Source organism: Pan troglodytes, chromosome 7 (assembly GCF_028858775.2).
Source record: "Pan troglodytes isolate AG18354 chromosome 7, NHGRI_mPanTro3-v2.0_pri, whole genome shotgun sequence".
NCBI classification, from domain to species: Eukaryota; Metazoa; Chordata; class Mammalia; order Primates; family Hominidae; genus Pan; species Pan troglodytes.
In genome coordinates, this window is record NC_072405.2 from 79,236,839 (window position 1) to 79,255,549 (window position 18,711).

General features: G+C 42.4%; 2 protein-coding genes and 1 non-coding gene across 3 annotated transcripts in view; 2 read left to right on the forward strand and 1 right to left on the reverse strand.

Moving 5' to 3' along the window:
* The window catches only part of TRAM1 (translocation associated membrane protein 1), a 35,015-nt gene extending 25,801 nt beyond the window's left edge, over positions 1–9,214 (reverse strand). The window contains exons 1-2 of the mRNA XM_519803.9: positions 8,774–9,214; positions 722–785 (exon numbers count right to left, since the gene is read on the reverse strand). Of these exons, the coding sequence (XP_519803.1) occupies positions 722–785; positions 8,774–8,896 (187 nt within the window). The 5' untranslated portion in view covers positions 8,897–9,214. The remainder of the gene's footprint in view (positions 1–721; positions 786–8,773) is intronic.
* On the forward strand, positions 5,244–5,349 carry LOC112204315 (small nucleolar RNA U13). The gene has a single exon (XR_002937884.1). It is a non-coding gene; the product is annotated as a small nucleolar RNA U13 (small nucleolar RNA).
* The window catches only part of XKR9 (XK related 9), a 125,201-nt gene continuing 115,695 nt past the window's right edge, over positions 9,206–18,711 (forward strand). The window contains exons 1-2 of the mRNA XM_063816076.1: positions 9,206–9,535; positions 16,503–16,659. The gene's annotated coding sequence lies outside the window, so the exon portion shown is untranslated. The remainder of the gene's footprint in view (positions 9,536–16,502; positions 16,660–18,711) is intronic.

Below are 18,711 nucleotides of genomic sequence, written 5' to 3' on the forward strand. Positions count from 1 at the left end.
ACAAAAAACCCCAACTAAATGTGGTATACTACATTATCTTACATTCTAAATAAAAAACTGTGCAGGTTTACTGCCTCAACCAAAAAATACCCCATCCCTCACCCATGCTAGTTAATTATATCACTGTATTAAATTACAATCAACTTCCAAGAAACACCTAATTTTTACATAGATTAAGAAATAAGATTTTTGAAATAAAACCTAATAGTTTGGATGCTATTACCAGATAATTCCTAGAGCTTACTAACACATTTTCTGGAATCAAAATAATTGTTAAAAGTAGAGCACAGGAAAAAGTGAAAATAATCTTAGAAGGATTGATTGCTATTACAGGTCCAAAATGTAACTTACAGAAAAACTAAATCTGCCATTGTGCTTTTAGAAGTCTTGAATGAACAATGACATTTAAACAATTTTAAAAAGATCTTTTCTTATAATTTTCTTAGGAAAAAATCAGAAGGCAGAGAAAGCAAAACAAAATTATTTTATGGAACTTCAAGTCCATTCACAAAAATATACAGTAAACAGAAAACATATATAGGGTAAAGTCAATCAAAAACATCAGATCTTGTATTATAAAATCATCACAATAACATTCAGTCACATCATGGATGAGATCTCTGACGATTAATTAACGCAGGACCTAGCATTCATGAAAATTTCCAAGTTTGTTCAACTGAGCTTCTATTTACGTAGAAAATTCTTAGCATAAATTACCTACCTGTTGCTGGGAGGGTGACATTGTACTGAAGAGTAACAAAAATGATAGAAGCTTTTGCCGTTATCTACAAAGAAGGAAAAACAAAGATCAAGTCAATTTGTGACCCTCTCCCAAATAACAGATCGGGGCAAAAACATTATAAAATCTGTCCCTAAATCGAAGCACCAAGGGCCTCCTTGTTCCTGTGGAATCCTGACAGACACAATGGAAATTACTGATTGCCAAGGAGCTAATGTAATTCACTAGAGTACTCTTCTGCGGTTTAGGTAAGATTGTGTAATCATCCTTAATTTTAAGATTTCAAAAGACATTTTCTGCAGTTCCAGAAAACAGTTATTTGACAAATGATGATTCTCTACTCTAGCCCTATACAATGAATAAAAAGTTCCTATTAAGACAAATTTCAAGTGTAAATTAATAAAATAAAGAGAAGCACAGTTAGCATGAGAAAAGCAGATCAAATATAGGGTCTGTGGTGTGGGTGTGTTAGTATCCCACACACCCAGCAAAGTTAAGTGGTCAATAACTGTTTAACTGACCTGACTACTGGTAAAAGTAAACTGGTCAGAGCAGAAAAATGGAATGCTTACCCAATCTTTACAGGCACCAGGCAAAGTGCTAGACAAAAAAGGACGAGATGAAGATGGATAAAATAATCCCTAATGACAAGGAGCTCCGTGGTGTGAAAAGTACAGGTAAATAAACTGTTATAATACTGTAGAATAAGTGCCAATAGCTTGCACTGTGGGTACTTGGGATAAACAATGAGCTTTGTTGTTGTTTTTTCTGGGGTGGAATGAAATGAAGGAGCTGTGTTTTGGTGGAAAATAGGTGTTCCCTAGGTTCACAAAGGGGGATGAAGAGGACAGTACAGATAGAAGAAACAGAGCATGGCAAGATCAAGTAGCAGTGAACACAAGGCCAGACATAGGATGCACATCAGGAAGTGTTAGAAAAGACTAGAAACATTATTGAGTGCTAGAAAGGACTCTGTTTTTTGAGCTAAGTAGTTTAGATTTCACTTTCGCACAAGTGGAGAATGTTGAGGACGGGAAAGTTCATTTATGCCTTTTAGAAGGATTGCTCTCTGTGACCTGCTAAGTGGTATCCCAGGCCCCTTCAGATCCATTCTCCATATTGCAACTAGAATGATTTTCTCATCATGTTACCACATCCCCCTCCCTACCTGCTAAAAATCCTTCACTAGATTCCCATCTTTCTAGGAGAATGTGACCATAGGACTCTATGGTCTGACTCCTCTCTCTGCCTCTGCAGCACCTTCTACCACGGGGTCTCTGCACATGCTGTTCTATCTAAAATACGGCCGGAAAATATTTCCCATCAGATCTCAGTTGCATTACACCTTTTCAAGGAAGTCTCCCTGTCTTCCTAGAGTAGGTCATTTCCTTTGTTAGATTATCTCAGAGAACTGTGTTCCTTTCCTTCAAAGGCATACTCTGGTTGATTATATTAATAATTTCTGTCTCGCCCATTAGAAAGTAAGCTCCATTAGAACTGGGATCATGCCTGTTTCCACTCATCACTATATTTCAGAGCCCAGCATGGGGCCTGGTACATATTAGGTAATTAATCAATATCGCTGAATAAACATCAGTTAAAAGTACAAACCGGAGTGAGCATGCAGCCAAGAATGAAACTTCTGCAAGAGACCACATGAAAGATAATGAGACCTGAACTAAGACAGTGACTGTGGGATAGAGGAGGCACTCATAAGGCAAAATAAGGTTTGGTAAGCTAGAAGAAAGAGTACAAGGTTATTTATTGATGCCTACAGCTGAGATTTCTGGGAGATGTGCAGTAAGGCAGCTAAAACCTAAGTCTAGAACTCAGTAGGGAGAACCTAGCTTAAATAAAGATTTGGGAGTCTCTTTCTACAGATAATAGCTGAAGCTGTGAAAATACATAAATCATATATGGAGAGTGCACAGTATTTGTAGAGAAGTAGGACAACATCAGACCCATGGAGAGAACAGGGAAAAAAGCAAAACTTCAAGTCACTGAAACTAAGAAAAAATGGTTAGAGAGACAGAGAAAGAAATAAAAAGAGCGTGTAGTCCCAAAAGCCAAAGGGGAAACATTTCTAAAAGGAGTGGTTAATAAAGTCAAAAGTTTCAAAAGAGATGTGGGAGGAAAGAGAACGATAGACTGGACAATTTAAGAAGTCATCAGTGGTCACAGCTTGAGTGATTCCAACTAAGTAGTGAGAGCAGGAGCTGCATTGCAGTGGACTGAAGAACACAGAGGCACAAGGTGGTATCCAGTAGATGCCAGGTCAAATTTTATGTTGTTTTTAGGATAGGAGAGATTGAGCTTGTGTGGGGGCAACAGTGAAGGCAACAGGGAAAAGGGAGAAGTTAAACACACAGGATAGAAAGAGAATAACGGATGGAGGCATATGATAGGGAACAAAATTGTAAGGACTGAGTATTGCACTCTTGAACAACTTTTCCTCTTAGATGGGAAGAAGGCAGTAATGGATGGGACACATAACTTCAAAAGACAGGAAAATGAGGAAATCCGTGCTTGATAAACTTTTATTTTCCCTGTGTGAGAAAAAAGCAATGTCACATATTAAGCATAATGGGGACATGAATGATGACTATTTATATAGTTCCCATAGGGAAAGGAGATGGCCAGGGAAAGTAAAAAGATACCGGATGCGAATGTCTGAGGTTAGAAACCTTTGATTTGCAATATTATCTACTAGCATGAGTATGACTTTCTCTGGGAATTGAGAGGCACCGAAAAGGCCAATAGTGGAGTAAAGATTGCAGGAAGAAAGGCAAAACAATGAGGGGGCTAATATACTGGAGAAAGGGAAAGGGGGCCATGGTACCACAAAAGCTTGGACTAGGTAGAGCACTGACTTATGAGTACTAGAATGAGGGAGGTGAACAAAACGTAGGTTGTAGCTGAACTCTGTTATCCTAGAATTCAGGAAGTGGAAGAAGTCAGGCTTGCATGAGAAACTGCAGGATACGGCCAGTAAAGTGAGTTGCCGAACTGGGTTAGATATGAAGGTCTCTTGAGTAGAAAAGGCTACTAAGGCTACTCTATTAAAATTTGGGTCATTAACAAGGACTCATTAGAGCAGAACGATGACATGAGTCTCCAGGGCAACACTACTTTCATGTGATTATTTTTAGTAAAGTTGAGTGGTCACTACATTTCATTTAGTTTTGCTATCTTTGTTTAGATTTTTTATATATATATATATAGTCCAAACAATATATATCTATATATACACACTATATATATGTTTTATATATACACACACACACACACACACACACACACTCTGTTTTACACACAAACACTCCACATCCCTGTTTCCAGTTTGTAATATGAAGTCACCACTGTCACACCTAAGAACACTTTGTTAAAGAGTCCTTTACAGGCCAGGTGTGATGGCTCACACCTGTAATCCCAGCACTTTGGGAGGCCAAGGTGGCTGGCTCACCTGAGGTCAGGAGTTCAAGACCAGCCTGGTCAACATGGTGAAACCTCATCTCTATTAAAAATACAAAAATTAGCTGGGCATCGTGGCGGGAGCCTGTAATCCCAGCTACTCAAGATGCTGAGGCACAAGAATCACTTGAACCCAGGAGGCGGAGGGTGCAGCGAGCTGAGATCACGCCATTGCACTCTAGCCTGGGTGACAGAGTGAGGCTCCATCTCAAAAAGAGTCCTTTACAAACAACAAATGAGATTCTTCAAAGATAAATTTAGCATCAAATTCTAAAAGCAGCAAAAATTAGATTATCCTTTTAGCCAGGCTTCCAAATAAAATTAAAATTTGGCCTCCAGCTGGTTTAGCATGTGAGTTTACGTAGAAGAAGAAGAGGAAAAATGTAAACTACACACTCCAAAAAGTTTCAAGTTTAAGCTAGCAGTCTTGCTCCTAGCCATTTCCAGGCCTCCTAAGCCTCACACCCTGCTAGCATTGCTGCAGTTAAACTCACACCACAATTAATTAGTAGTAAGATAAGTTAGTTTAGAATATAAATAGGCTACAGAAATATATAATGCACTCGAAAGTAAAAATACCTGAGTTTATGACAGTTTGAACATTTACAGCGCTGCTCTCCATTTACAAAAATGGAAAAATGAAAAAAAAAAAGAGACTTATTCAGATGCATCTTAAATAGGTTACCAGAAACTGTAATGAATTACCTAATTCTATGCTGTATGCAATGTCATAAATACAATAACATTTCTTTAATTAAGTGTCACTGGTTGGGGCTTGGTATCTTTCTTGTTATATAGAGATGTTAACTACTTTGCACTTGTTTTAGAGGAAGATGTGACCAGTCACTACATGGACTGGATCCTTGAAAAGTAAAGACAATTCTGAATATCAAATTCCACTTCCAGTGGGGCTCAGTGGCACGTGCCTGTAGTCCCAGCTACTCAGGTGGCGAGAGGGGAGGATCACTTGAGCCCAGGAGGTCAAGTTCCAGCCAAGGCAACATAGCAAGACCCTGTCTCAAAAAAAAGAGAGACCCTTTTGTAGTTCACAAGTGTGATGATTGGGGTTTCACGCTTATATGTGAGATGTGTCTCTCCCTCAAACTTTATTCTGACCTGAGCACCTTACCTGTCATAAAAAGAAAGAAAAAAAGGAAAGAAAAAAAAAACCCAAACCTTGAAAACTGTTTCAAGATTGTTGAAATTGTAAACGTCCCCAAAATCTGTATGGCATAAAGAACTTGCAGATTTTGAATATCTTTCCTTTTGAATATATTTCCTTTTGAATATCTTTCCTTTATACACTCCTTAAAATACTTCTCTTGTGAACCCCTAATTCTTCACCCCTCCTCCACATCCTCACTTTCAGAAAGCTTCCCAAGCATCCCTAACATTTTTTGACCATTCAATTTTTCCTAACTCAAATATGAAGCCATTCATTGTATACTATGATTTGAATTATGTGGACAGATATTTACTGTAATAAAACTATGATTCCAAAATTTACAAGCAATTTTTGATTAATGTGAAGTTCCCTGGAAATTAAACTCTTACATTACTGCCAAACAGACTACTTTGTTAGCCTTTTCAGTATGTATAATCTCTTTAGATGCTAACTAAAGAGATTCCAGGCCCTTCTCTCACATAAAAATGCTTTCTATTTCCCAATTTTGGTGAGTTTTTAAAGAATAATAATAGCTACCACTTATTGCACACCTTTTGGAAGTCAAGTATTGAACTAGGCGTAATACATATTGGTTAATTTGTCAGAGTAACCCAATAAGCCCCATTTTACAGATGAGGAAACTTCAGTTCTGAGCTGCCCTAGGTCACCCAGTTAGCAAGCTGCAGAGCCCTAACTTGAACATGAATCCCTTCAGCTCCAGAATCCATGCTTTTACAGTGTATCTCCATTGCTTCTTCATTTTGGCTAGTAATACAGTATTTCTTTCTTTCTGAATTTCTTTGTCGATGTCACCATAAATCCTCTGACATTTCCTCAATGTATCTGCACAACAGGCTTAACAGTTCTGCAAAAAAAAATCAATTTCTCTATTATTCTAGCACAAGTACTGTAATTCTATAATTATGTTAACTTTGAGATTCAGCAGCAATTGTTTTAAAAGTCGAATAGCAAAACTAACCTAGTCTACAAAGTTCTATATATAGATAACATGCTTTGAAATCCTAACACCTTAACATATGGTAAGAAAAAGGAAGAACTCGCACAAACTTCACTTTTGTGTATCACTTTAACACTCACTTTTGAATTGACTTTAAAAACCTCTATTTAGTATTTTTGTCTATTTAGATTTTCAAATTTTATAAATTTATATAAAGGTGAAAATCCACTGTTTAAAAAAATCACTAACATGTGAGGCAAGGTATAGGTGGTGGACTTCCCTAGAAATATAGTAAGAGAATGTAAAATAGTTTATATAAAATCAAAGTTATACTATGTGTCAGAATTTCTGATTTATATTTCATTTCATTCAAAGCACTGCAAATATACCTTGCAGGTCACAGTACCCCTAAAATATGTTTTTAAAGTCAGGAATTCTTACCATGTGGAGATGGTTTATGACAAGTTACAGAAAATTGAATATACTACATATATTAAAGTACTACTTTAAGATCAAAGCAGAAAGTACATGCAAGTATCAAATTCAGAAAGTGAATACAAATGTTTAACATTGGGTTTTTTTTGAGACAGGGTCTTCTTGCTCTGTCCTTCAGGCTGGAGTGCAGTGGTGAAACCTTGGCTCACCGCAGCCTCCACCTCCTGGGCTCAAGTAATTATCCCACCTCAGCCTCCCAGCTGAGACCACAGGTGCGTGCTATCTATCACTCCTGGCTAATTTTTAAAAAATCATTTGTAGAGACAGGGTCTCCCTATGTTGCCTAGGCTGGTCTCGAACTCCGGGGCTCCAGTGATTCTCCTGCCTTAGCCTCCCAAAGTGTTGGGATGTTTACAGGCATAAGCCAGAGCACCAGGCCTAGCACTGTATTTACCTTCACACCATATTATCTGATACTTGCAAAAAATGGCTGTGAGGAGAACAGTACAGGTGATATTATTTCCTGATAAAGAGCAGAAAAATTGAGGCTCAGACTTGGGTCACCCAGTAGGTAGGTGGCACAGCTCAGACTTAAAGCTTGAGAATGTTAGTTTCCTTCTACCTACCCTTTAACTATACCTGCTACCTCCTTAGCAGTGCTTTCAAACATGCATGACACAATCAGGAGTAAATAATATCTGTATCTAGATCCAGAAAAGCCCATTTGATGAGAGGCGAAAATAAGGTTAAAATATTATTTAATTTTAAAATTAAAAAAGCTCCATTAAAAAGAAAATGTATTCACCTTTTGGTCACTGGTAATATCATTCCATTAGGTTTTCTCAAGGATTCTTAACGTCGCTCATCTTTTTTTAAGCACTCCTATGTCCCAGGCACTACCCTAGACTCTGGAAATACAGACTCGTAAAAATACTCCAAAATCTCTACTCTCACTTGTTACATGCAGGAGAGAGGAGACAAAACAAGGCAGGAGCAAAATAATTTGTATATTTACTGAGACATAAAGGCTCCAGAGAAAAATTAAAAAGGGAAAAAAGCAAAGGAATGAGCGTGTGTATTGGGGAGCGAGGGGAAAAACGTAGGATGTTACTCGTTCACCTTGCAAAGTTTATCATCCACATTCAACAGCTGTTAAATAAGTCATCAAAATACTAGATACGTGGGAAGAGAATTTACACACTCCTGACATTCCCATTCTCTCCTACTTCAAGAAACAAAATTACTCGATTCCTTGGCACCGCTGTTCAGAACCTCGATTTATCCATCAGACCTTGTTTCTTTAAAGCGTCAGGGCAAAAAGTTCGTTAACTGGTAATAATATCAGTTTAAAAGACAAAAATTAAAACAATCTGGCGCGCCTCCACTGCGCCGGTGCCCGGCGGCCACCGCCCTTCAAGTCGAAAGCAGATGCCTGACTCCGGTTTCTCGCTCACCCCAATCTCGGAGCTACCGGGGGCCCCCCTGTCACTCGGGGCCTGTGGTCTCCAGGCCGGCACTCCTCAGACCCGGGGGACGGGCCTCGGCCTTCCCCCGCCCTCGCGGGGCTGACGCTCACCGCGGCCGAGGATGGCAGTCCCCCCAAGTCCGCCCACCCGCCCCGAGCCAGCTCGGCAGCGCAGGGGCCGCCCCCGCCCGCCGGCCCCTCGCCGGCTGCCACGTAACCCTTCGCGGGAACCAGGAACTGCGCCGCGCAGCCGGCGGGAGGGGGCGGCGGAGGGTCAGGAAGGGGGCGACGCAGCGGTCCCCACCCCCTGCGGGCCGCGATGAGGCCCACTGGGACTTTGCATCCCCGGGCCGGCCGCCGGGGAGCTGCCGCCGACGTGGGGCAGGGCAGGGAAGGCCTGCACCTCAGGGACTGGGGGTCTGCACCCACCCCGGGCCCGAGCCCCCCGCGTCCTGGGCGGAGAAGCCGTGGCTGGCATCTGGAGCCCGGGCCCGGGCTGGGGGTGGCGGGGCAGGCGGTTGGGACTCGGGGCGGGCTCACCTCAAACATGAGCCCCAGCAGGAAGACCATCGCCACACAGGAGACGATGTCCGCGTGATTCTGCAGGACGAATTCGTGGCTCAGCACTGGGGGGCTCTTGGTGCTTTTCTTGCGAATCGCCATGGTGGGGCCGCCGCCCGCGCCTGCAGGTGCTCCGCCCCGGTTCTGCTCTTCCCAGCTGCTCACCGACTCGCCGCCGCCTCCCGCTGGCTGCTCCTCACGGCCCCGCTGCAGCCGCTCGCTGGGGCTTCACTTCCCATCCCACAGCCAGTACGCAGCCGCCGGGCCGCCCGAGGGAAAAAAAAAAAAAAAACACAACAGCCAGCCCGCAGCGGGGGCGGGCATGCGCACCAGGAAGACGACGCTCCCTGGTGCCGCGGCCGCCTCCGCGAGCCCACAGCGCCACCTGGGGACCGGAGGCCGCTGGCCCGCGGCCGGGCGAGCGTGCAGGAATGTGAGCGGCGCTTCCCGGCTTCGCGCCGGGCCCGGGTTTGGGAGTCTTTTGAGGCGCGAGCTTCCTGCGCCTGCTCAGCAGCCTGAGGCCGCGGCCGGGTGCCCTCCTGCCCTCCTGGCCATCCAGGGATTGGGTGTCAGTGGCCTGTTGCACACTGTCACTTCTACAAGTGACTAACACCGTCAGGATAATCTAAAACTACGAATACTACCTGACTCCACAAGGGTACGGTGTATTCTCCAGTTTTAGCATCTGCCTTAAAAATTACCTCAGAGTTAAGCACTGCTGGGGACTTATTTCTACTCTTGGTAAGTTTGGACTAACTTAAAAAAAAAAAAAAAAGAGCTGACCCTATTCTGGTCTGCCTCTCCGTCCCCACCCCCATCCCCGTCCCCATCCCCACCCCTATCCCCCACTGGCCTCAGACTGAAGACGAAGGGATCAGTTTGGGTTTACTGGCTTCACATATATTTAAATTAACAACATGTTTTAGTAATCTAAGGGAAATAGTAAAAGAGTTAAAAAGGATCGTGGATTAAGACACGTCCTCCTCTTATCGTTTTGCCCAAACCTGGAGTCCTTTGTATTCTTTTTCCTGAAGAATTGCTCTGCTGTTTACCCATAAGCCAAATGTAGAAACCAAAGTCATGCTAGATTGAGCCCTTTCAGCGCCCTTCCACATCCAGTCATCACCAATTCGAGGCAGACCTATCACCCCGCTTCCCCACTACCGCAGTCCGAGGGTACTTGCCTCTTGCCTACAATATTACAACTCTGGTGTAACCACTTGGTGGTTTAAGAATGTGGGTTGTTAAATCAGAATTCTGCCACTTATTACTTGTACGATCAAGGACAAGTTACTTAATCTCTATGGGACCCGATTTCCTCATTTTTAAAAATGTATTCATTTATGTACTTACTGAGGGTTGACTGTGTCCTGGGCACTGGGGATACAGAACTGAAATACAAATTAAATTATTCCTAGGGACTTATCATTCTAGTGTGGGAGAGAATCTTTAAACAAGATTTCAAAAGCGAAACAGATGTTAAATTGAGTTGAGCAACCAGGAGAAAAATAAAGCAAGGGGAATAGGAAAGTGCGAGGCACTTATACTTGCCTGAAGACCTGCAGGAGGTGAGGGAGCAAGCTCTGTGGATATCATCTATAAAGTGGGGATAACTATTGCTCATTTTAGTAATTAAATGAGATGATTGAAGGAAACTGCTTAGCGGGGAGTAAGGGCTTTATAAATTTAGTCAGTGATTATTCTTTTCCTCCTTCTGGGCAATCACTAGTTTCATTTCCCTTCAGATCACCTTTCAACGGTTATACTAGAATGATGCTTCTACTGGCAGAAAGTTTTTCAGCGGGTTCCCTTTCCCTTCATGGAAAGCTAGCATGATGAAATAGCTCTTTCTGATTTGGTCCTTGCCTACCCCAACAGACTGGAGCCCTGCATCTACAGGCCATAATCTCTGTACCAGCATTATTGACTACACACACTATACAGTTGCCTCTCCATATCTGTGGGTGCCGCATACACTGTGGATTCAACCAACATGGAGTAAAAAATATTCAAGAAAAAAACTGCATTTGTACTGAACATCTACAGACTACCCCCTCATGATTATTCCCTAAATAATATAGTACAGCCAACTATTTATTTAGCAGTTATGTTGTGTTAGTTATTATAAGTAATCTAGAAATGATTGGAGGTCTGTGGGAGGATTTAGGATATTCTTTACCAGAATATTGCATCATCTTATATAAGGCACCTGAGCATGGGTGGATTTTGGCATCCGCGGGGGTCCTGGAACCAGTCCCCTGTGAAGACTGAGGGACGACTGTACATGCCATGACATGCTCTCTTCCCATGCTCTCCCCTGCCTCTGCGTGTGCTGCTGTCTCTGTCTGGAATGTTTTCTCCTGTCCTTTCATAGACACAGCAGGCTCCTGCTGTTCCTTCATGTCTCATTTACACATGACCTCTTCGAAAGCTTCACTGAATTCTGTGACCTAAGCAATTTATCTTTTATGATTCAATTGCATTTTTGAAATAGTTTTATTGCAGTATAATTTATGTCATATAGTTCAGCTATTTGAGATATTCAATTCTGTGGTTTTTAGTATGTTTGCAAAGTTGTGCAACAATCACCATAATATAACTTTAGAACATTCTTGTAATCTCTAAAAGAAACCTTATACACATTACCAGTAACTCTCTATTTCCCCTCATAGTCTTGGCAGCCCGTGGCAACAACTGACCTATTTTCTACCTCTCTATATTTGCTTATTGTGGACATTTCTTTTTGTTCTTTCTTTGTTTCTTTTCTTTCTTTTTTTGAGATGGGGTCTTGCTCTGTTGCCTAGGCTGGTGTACAGTGGCATGATCATAGCTCACTGCAACCTTGGACTCCTGGCCTCAAGAAATTCTCCCACCTCCCAAAGTGCTGGGATTACAGGTGTGAACCACCATGGCCAGCTTGGACATTACATGTAAATAGAATCATGATCTTTTGTGACTGACTTCTTTCACTGAAGATAATGTTTCCAAGGTTCATCCATGTTGTAACATGTATCAGTACTTCACTCCTTTTTATGGCCAAATAATATTCCATTGTATGGCTATAGCACATCTTATTCATCAGTTGATGAACATTTGTGTACAAGTTTTTGTTTGAACTCAATTCCTTTGGGTATATACCTAGCAGTGGAATTGCTGATCATAAGGCAACTTTATGTTTGACGTTTTGAGGAACTCTCACACTAATTTCCAAAGTGAATGCACCATTTCCCATCCTATTAGCAATGTGTAGAGGTTCCAATTTCTTCCCATCCTTGCCAATACTTTTATTTTCTGTCTTTTAATCTTATCTATCCTAGTGGGTGTGAAGTAATATCTCATTGTGATTTTGCTTTGCATTTCCCTGAGCACTAATGATATTGACTACTAGCCTTATCAGGTGCTCAGAAGCCATCTGTATATCTTTTTTTGTAGAAATGTCTATTCAAATCCTTTATCATTTCTAAGTTGGATTAATTTTTTAAAGTTTATTGAGTTGTAAGGGTTTAAAAATATCCATTCTATATGTCCATGTTGTTCTGTAATTTATTTTAAAAAATAAAAGATTCTAGATCTTAGCAGATGTATGATTTGAAAATATTTTCTTTCAGTCTGTCTTTTTACTTTCTTGATGGTTTTCTTTGAAGCACAAAAGTTTTTAATTCAGCAAAGTCCAACTTACCTGTTTTCTCTTTAATCACTTGCTATTGTTGTCCTATGTAAGAAATCAGTGCCTAACCCAAGATTCCAAAGATTTACGCCTGTGTTTTCTTCTAAGAGTTTTATGGTTTTAGCTCTTACACTTGGGTCTATGAGGACTCACTTGTATTTTGTACATAATTTCATTTTAGCAATAATCATACTATCTTCTGTTGTTTGCAAGTCTGTCTTCCCACTAGACTGGTACTCCTCAGGAACTGGGAGTTGTTTCATTTTTCCAGCTCCTACTACCTGGTGCTATACTGTCAAATATTTAGTGGTCATTATTTATTGAGGGAATGAAAAGAAAAAATACCTCACATAAATGAGAATAAAACCTTAAGATAGTTTAACCAAGAAACAAACATAAAAATGATATATGGCTCTACAAAGTTACTCATTTTAAATATATTTAAAGAAGACTTGCAATGCACCAAGCAAGTCCTGAGTTGTAGGATATAATTATTAACAAGACAGATTTAGTCTTTGTTCTTGAAACGCATACCTGGAATAGAAGACAGACAGTAAACAATGACCAATGTGGTGGATATTTACAAAGAGACAGTGCAAGGTGCAGTAGAAGTGTTCTAGGTCATTTGGAAATGAATTGCTCTACTAATGTCAGTTTTTAAACTGAAATTGGTCCTTTCAAACCTTAGAATCTGGTGATTTTTCACTCCTTTGTGAGAAGACCACATTGGTCTTCTTTCAGCTGCTTAAACATATCATACTCTGGCCAGCCATAGGACTTGAGATGACCATTGGGTTTTTGTTGTTGTTGTTGTTTGTTTGTTTGTTTTTGAGATGGAATCTTGCTCTGTTGCCCAGGCTGGAGTGCAGTGGCACGATCTCAGCTCACTGCAACCTCTGCCTCCCAGGTTCAAGTGATTCTCCTGCCTCAACCTCCTGAGTAGCTGGGATTACAGGCACGTGCCACCAGGCCTGGCTAATTTTTGTATTTTAGTAGAGACGGGGTTTCACCATGTTGGTCAGGCTGGTCTCAAACTCCTGACCTTGTGATCCACTCGCCTCAGGCTCCCAAAGTGCTGGGATTACAGGTGTGAGCCATTGCGCCTAGTGACCACTGGGTTTGGTAAGATGGAGGTTGTGTGGTTATGTTAGTTTGGGTTGTCCAGGAAATAGATGCCAAGAAGGAGTTAGAAGCATAAGAGACTTATTGGCAATAACATTTGTGAAAATTAAAGGGGAGGGGAGTTAACAGGGAAAAGCTTCAGGCTATAATGTAGATCTGATCCCTGTGAAAGGAAGGAAGAAGGATCAGGCAGGAAGAGCCTCAGACTGAGGTGCAGCTGAGAAAGTTTTGGCCAGCCTTGTGTGTAGAGCTCCAGCACAGAGACTTCCCATTGAGGATTTCCACATTGGATGGAGATGATGAGTCCTTGGACCGCGACAGTGCCCTGTCATGCACTGTGGGCTCCTACCCTGCACTCTTGCTATCTTCCACAGAAGGTCCTGGCTTCTGTCAGGAGACCCTCTCTCCACAAATCTCTCTTGGGCTTTGGTAATTATCCTTCTTGCTCCTTCAGGGACCCTATTGTTTATAGCCGTGGGGTACTGCAGTATCATTTGTCGTTTCCTTACCCGAACCCACACGCTTGAAGAGAGTGCCTTTATACAAATTTCCCCAAATCATCCAATTTAAACATGCCATTTGCTTCTGCTAGGACCCTGACTCTTATGGAGTCACTAGTGACCTTTAAGACAGTATTTTCTTTGGAAATGGTAGAAACAAATGGCTGACTGGAGTGGGTTCAAGAGAGAATGGGAAATGGCAAGATGGAGGCATGAGTATAAGCAACTCATTTGAGGGGATTTCCCTGCAAGGGAAGGCGGAGTAATGGGCACGTGGTGAAGAGAGGTGTAGGGAAGGGTTTTGCTTTTCTTTTTGGATGAGCTATATTGTGATGTATTTGCATGCAGATGAGAATGATATATAAGAAAGATTTGTTCTACAGGAGTTGCTTGCAGAAGCAAAGTCCTTGAGCAGCTCAGAGTTGATGGCATGTAGTGCACAGCTAACCACAGTGACAAGATAGGGTGCCCACAGCAACCAGATAGAGGGCAGAATTTAGGGGTAGGCTGATAATGGCAAGATGAAGTTGTCTGCTTCTGATTGTTTCTGCTTTCTCAGTAAAATAGGAAACAAAATCATCAGGAGTGGAGATAGTGTGATGACATTTGAGAAGAGAATGGAGGAAAACTGTGGAGGGTGAGTAGATTAAAGGGATGTAATCAGACAGCAGGGCCCACTTGAGATTTGGGGCCATACATTTAAAGCGAGACTAGTAAGCAGAGCCACATAATTTTCTCCAGGCATATCTCCCTGTTTGGATACAGGTATGGAGAAGGCAGAATTGGGCTTTGCCAGGCCAGTATGACAAAGGATGTGGAGGATGTGCAAGGGTGAGGGCAGGGGTGATGAAGTGAAGGCCATGAGGTGGTGGTCATGCTTGTTATACTGTCACCCTCTGCCCTGAGAGTCCACCCTTTTCTGCTGTGAAAGGCAAATGTCTGCAGACTGCAGTACTGGGGCTCCCTCGCCCTTGACTTCCCATTGGAATGGGACTGGAAGTCTGTGGAAGACACTAGCCAAAAAACAGAGGGTTTGGGGATTTCTTTATACTCCCATCATCCCTCCTTGCCTTACTATGGTTCCAACAGTGACTATGTTTGTTCTCCTGTGGCCACTGCCTGTGTCAGGTAGCTTTTCTGTTACTGTTTCAGCTCTAAGTGGGCTCCAGGGACCTCATTCTCTCCCCCGCCGCTTCAGGCTGTTGGTTGTAATAGCTTCCCATGCTCTTACTCCCCGCATACTTCACCATCCCTTGTTGGTTCATTCAACCTGCTACTCCTCTGTGAATAAGCCCTTCATTAAGTGCTCTCCAGCTAAATTCTTTTGAATGGGCCATCTATTCCTTGCCAGTTCTCTGACAGAGACAGAGGACAGAGAAATAGTGCTAGGGCCTCTGAATTGGAGGCACCTATGGGGCTGAAGAATTGTTGTGGAGGGTAGCTGGCTGAGGAGGAAGTGGTGAGAGAGTGGGATGCTGGAAATGATTTCAGAGGTTGTGCAGTCACTGGCAATGAGATGCACAGGGTAGAAAGGTGGGAGTGGGTAGCTGAGGTGAATGGAGGAGGAGAGCTTTGAGAGTGAGAAGTCAAGGCAGTAGGAGGCTAAGGTGCTCAGCACATGGATGCTAAATCACCAAGAATGAGTGAAGGAGAAGAATGGAAAGGGAGCCAGTGAGGGAGCTGGGCACTAACATCTGCTGCAAATGAGGAAGAGCCTGAGAGGATGGCAGATGATTGCCACAGGAGGGTAGTGGGTGGTGTAGTTTCAGGGCATGGACTTCCAGAAAAGCTGGGGTTTTTGAGCAAGGGAGGAGAATTGTCTGTCAGCAGCAATGAGGACCATGAAAGACACCCATTCCACCCCTAGGCTCTGTGGTATGTGGTGCGTGGGAGGGAAGAAACAGCCACCTCTTGAGAAGGCTCCAGGGAAGCAGGTTTCAGTTTTCAGTTAGAGCTGCCTCCAGGTTTCTGAGCGAGAAGGTGAAGAAAACATTCAGAAAGAGGCAGAGGGTGTTGGGGATTTGGTAGATGGCACACCTGGAGCTTTGGGGGATACACTGCAAGAGTTTGGGGACTGCGAAGGGGCTTTTGGCTTAAGCAAAATAAAAGGATGAATAGAGCTTTGTGGGGAGGAGATTGTGGTGATGATGGATAACAATGGAGGTTTGACTCTGGAGGTGACTAAGGTGGAAAGAGTTTTGAAGCATTGCAGAATGATCCTGAGGTCTTTTAGGGGAATGTGGAGGTTTAATAATAATTTTAGCTTCTTTTTTAGGATTGGCCTCTTAAGTTTATAGTGAAAGGTGGCTGCCGTTAAATTCTCCAAGGGTAGGTCATGGTGGTGGGGAAAGTGGTCCTACCAAGACACATGGGCTCTGGAGGCCTCCCTTAGCAGATTTTTTGTTTTGTTTTGTTTTAGAGATGGGGACCAGGCTGGTCTCAGAATCCTGGCCTCAAGCAATCCTCTTGCCTTGGCATCCCAAAATGCTGGGATTACAGGGATGAGCTACCCCACCAGGGACCCCTCAGGCAGATTGATTTCTTATGTGTGTTCAGCTCTGGAGGCCACATTCCAAGTAAGTAAGACTTTGGCAAACATAGCCTGGATCCTAAAATTCTCAGGATTCTTTTAATGACTGTAGGACAGAAGGCAGCTTATTTGGGATTAGATCTATCCAGGAAAATTTGTGGTACAAGGTTGCTGTAATTATGAGAAATATAAAAGAACAGAAATATGATCTTTGCCCTCAATGAGGTTGTGTTTATTTGGCCTTACAAGACATGTATAAGAATGAAAAACCTGTTCTGAGATGATGTGAAAGTAGGTACAAGAAATTACCTAATAGAAATAAGTTAGAACTAAAATGGGACTGTTTGATTTCAACCTCTCCTTGGGGACAAATTGATGAAAAGTAAGAAACGAATGTTTGTTACATGCTTATTAAATTCCAGGCATTTTGCTTTTACATATATCATTTGGTCTTCACATAAATCTTATAAAATAGGTGTTGTTGTCTTTATTTAAAGACAGAGAAGCTGAGGCTCAGAGATGTTAAGTGATTTGCCCAAGGTCATAGGTCCAGGTATCTGTATGCCTGCCAAACCCATTCTTTTTGATGTTTTTTGAGACAGGGCCTCGCTATGTTGTCTAGGCTGGCCTTAAACTCTTGGGCTCAAGAGAACCTCCCAAGTAGCTGGAACTACAAGTGTGCATCGCTGTGCAGCAAAGAAACTCATTCTTGTCTCATGTAAACAGTCCTGCAGGGTCTGTACTTGCCAGGAAGACTCTGACTCTTCAGAGAGCAGTGATTCTCAATCTTATCTCATTGCTGATCTATTCAAGAGACTGGTTGCTGCCTATGTAGAAACACAAAGCCCATGAAAAAGACCCCAACAGATCATTTTTCTGTTTACATGCTATTGTTATATCATTTACAGTGAGTTTAAAAATATAAAATCGTACTCATCTGGTGAGAAGGAAATTGTATTTTCATGAGGAAGCAAAACCACTTCATTAATACTTGGAAATTATATGATTTCCTTGAGTATACACTTCGCTGCTATGGAAACGAGAAAACAAATTTATAATACAGTGTTGCTACTAGTATGTAAGACTGGCAGGAGATGGCATGTCACATTTAGAGGTAGATCTGGCAGTTCGGAGAGAGCTGGTTGGTAATGGCTATGAAGATTCTGTGACCCGTCTGACCACTACTTAGGTGTCTCTCTAGGGGTAGAATGTAATCCTGTGACCTATAGAAGCTTAAGGAGCCCAAGCACAAGGTGGACTTTCTCACCCTATTTAACCAAGCACATCAGGGCCTGAGTACTACTTCTCTGATGAAAGAGAGCCCAGTTTCAGTAAGTGGTGAATGCAAAGTGAAAAATGGAAACAGGAAGTAGAGAGAATATTTTCAAGAAGTTTAACTTTGAGGGGGAGAAGAGAGCAGGGTGTATAAATAAAGAGGAATAACGGAGTCAAGGTAGGTTTTGTTTTTGTTTTTTGAGTGATGTCACAGTTGAGCATGTTTATTAATAGATGGTAAGGAGGGGAGAGATGAACAGGCTGAAGACAGGGGGAAGAGGTGGGAAAAATGATGGACAGAGGTTTCTAAACTTTGGAATCCACTAGAACTTTACATAGGAAGGGACACTTCTTTTTACACGGAAAGGATGGAGGGAGGAGGAAAGGCTAGTAGAGACAGGGCAGTCACAGAATGACAGTGGATGTTCTTCCACGTGGATGGTGAACTCAGGAAGGGCACTGCAAGGAGAACTGTGAGCCAAGTTTCTGTTTGAATTGTTAAAAATAAAAACTACAGGCAAAATACATTTAACAGAGTTTACTTGAACATTAAAGGTTTCACGAAGTAGGCAGCACTTAAAACCAGAAGAGGTTCACAGAATTGTGTTTCAGCCGTGTGAGCAGCAGGCTTTTATAGGCTGAACAAGTAAAGAAATTACTTGGCTAGGCACAGTGGCTCACACCTGTAATCTCAGCACTCTGGGAGGCTGAGGTGGGCGGATCACCTGAGGTCAGGAGTTCGAGACCAGCCTGGCCAACATGGTGAAACCCCATCTCTATTAGAAATACAAAGATTAGCTGGGCGTGGTGGAGTGCATCTGTA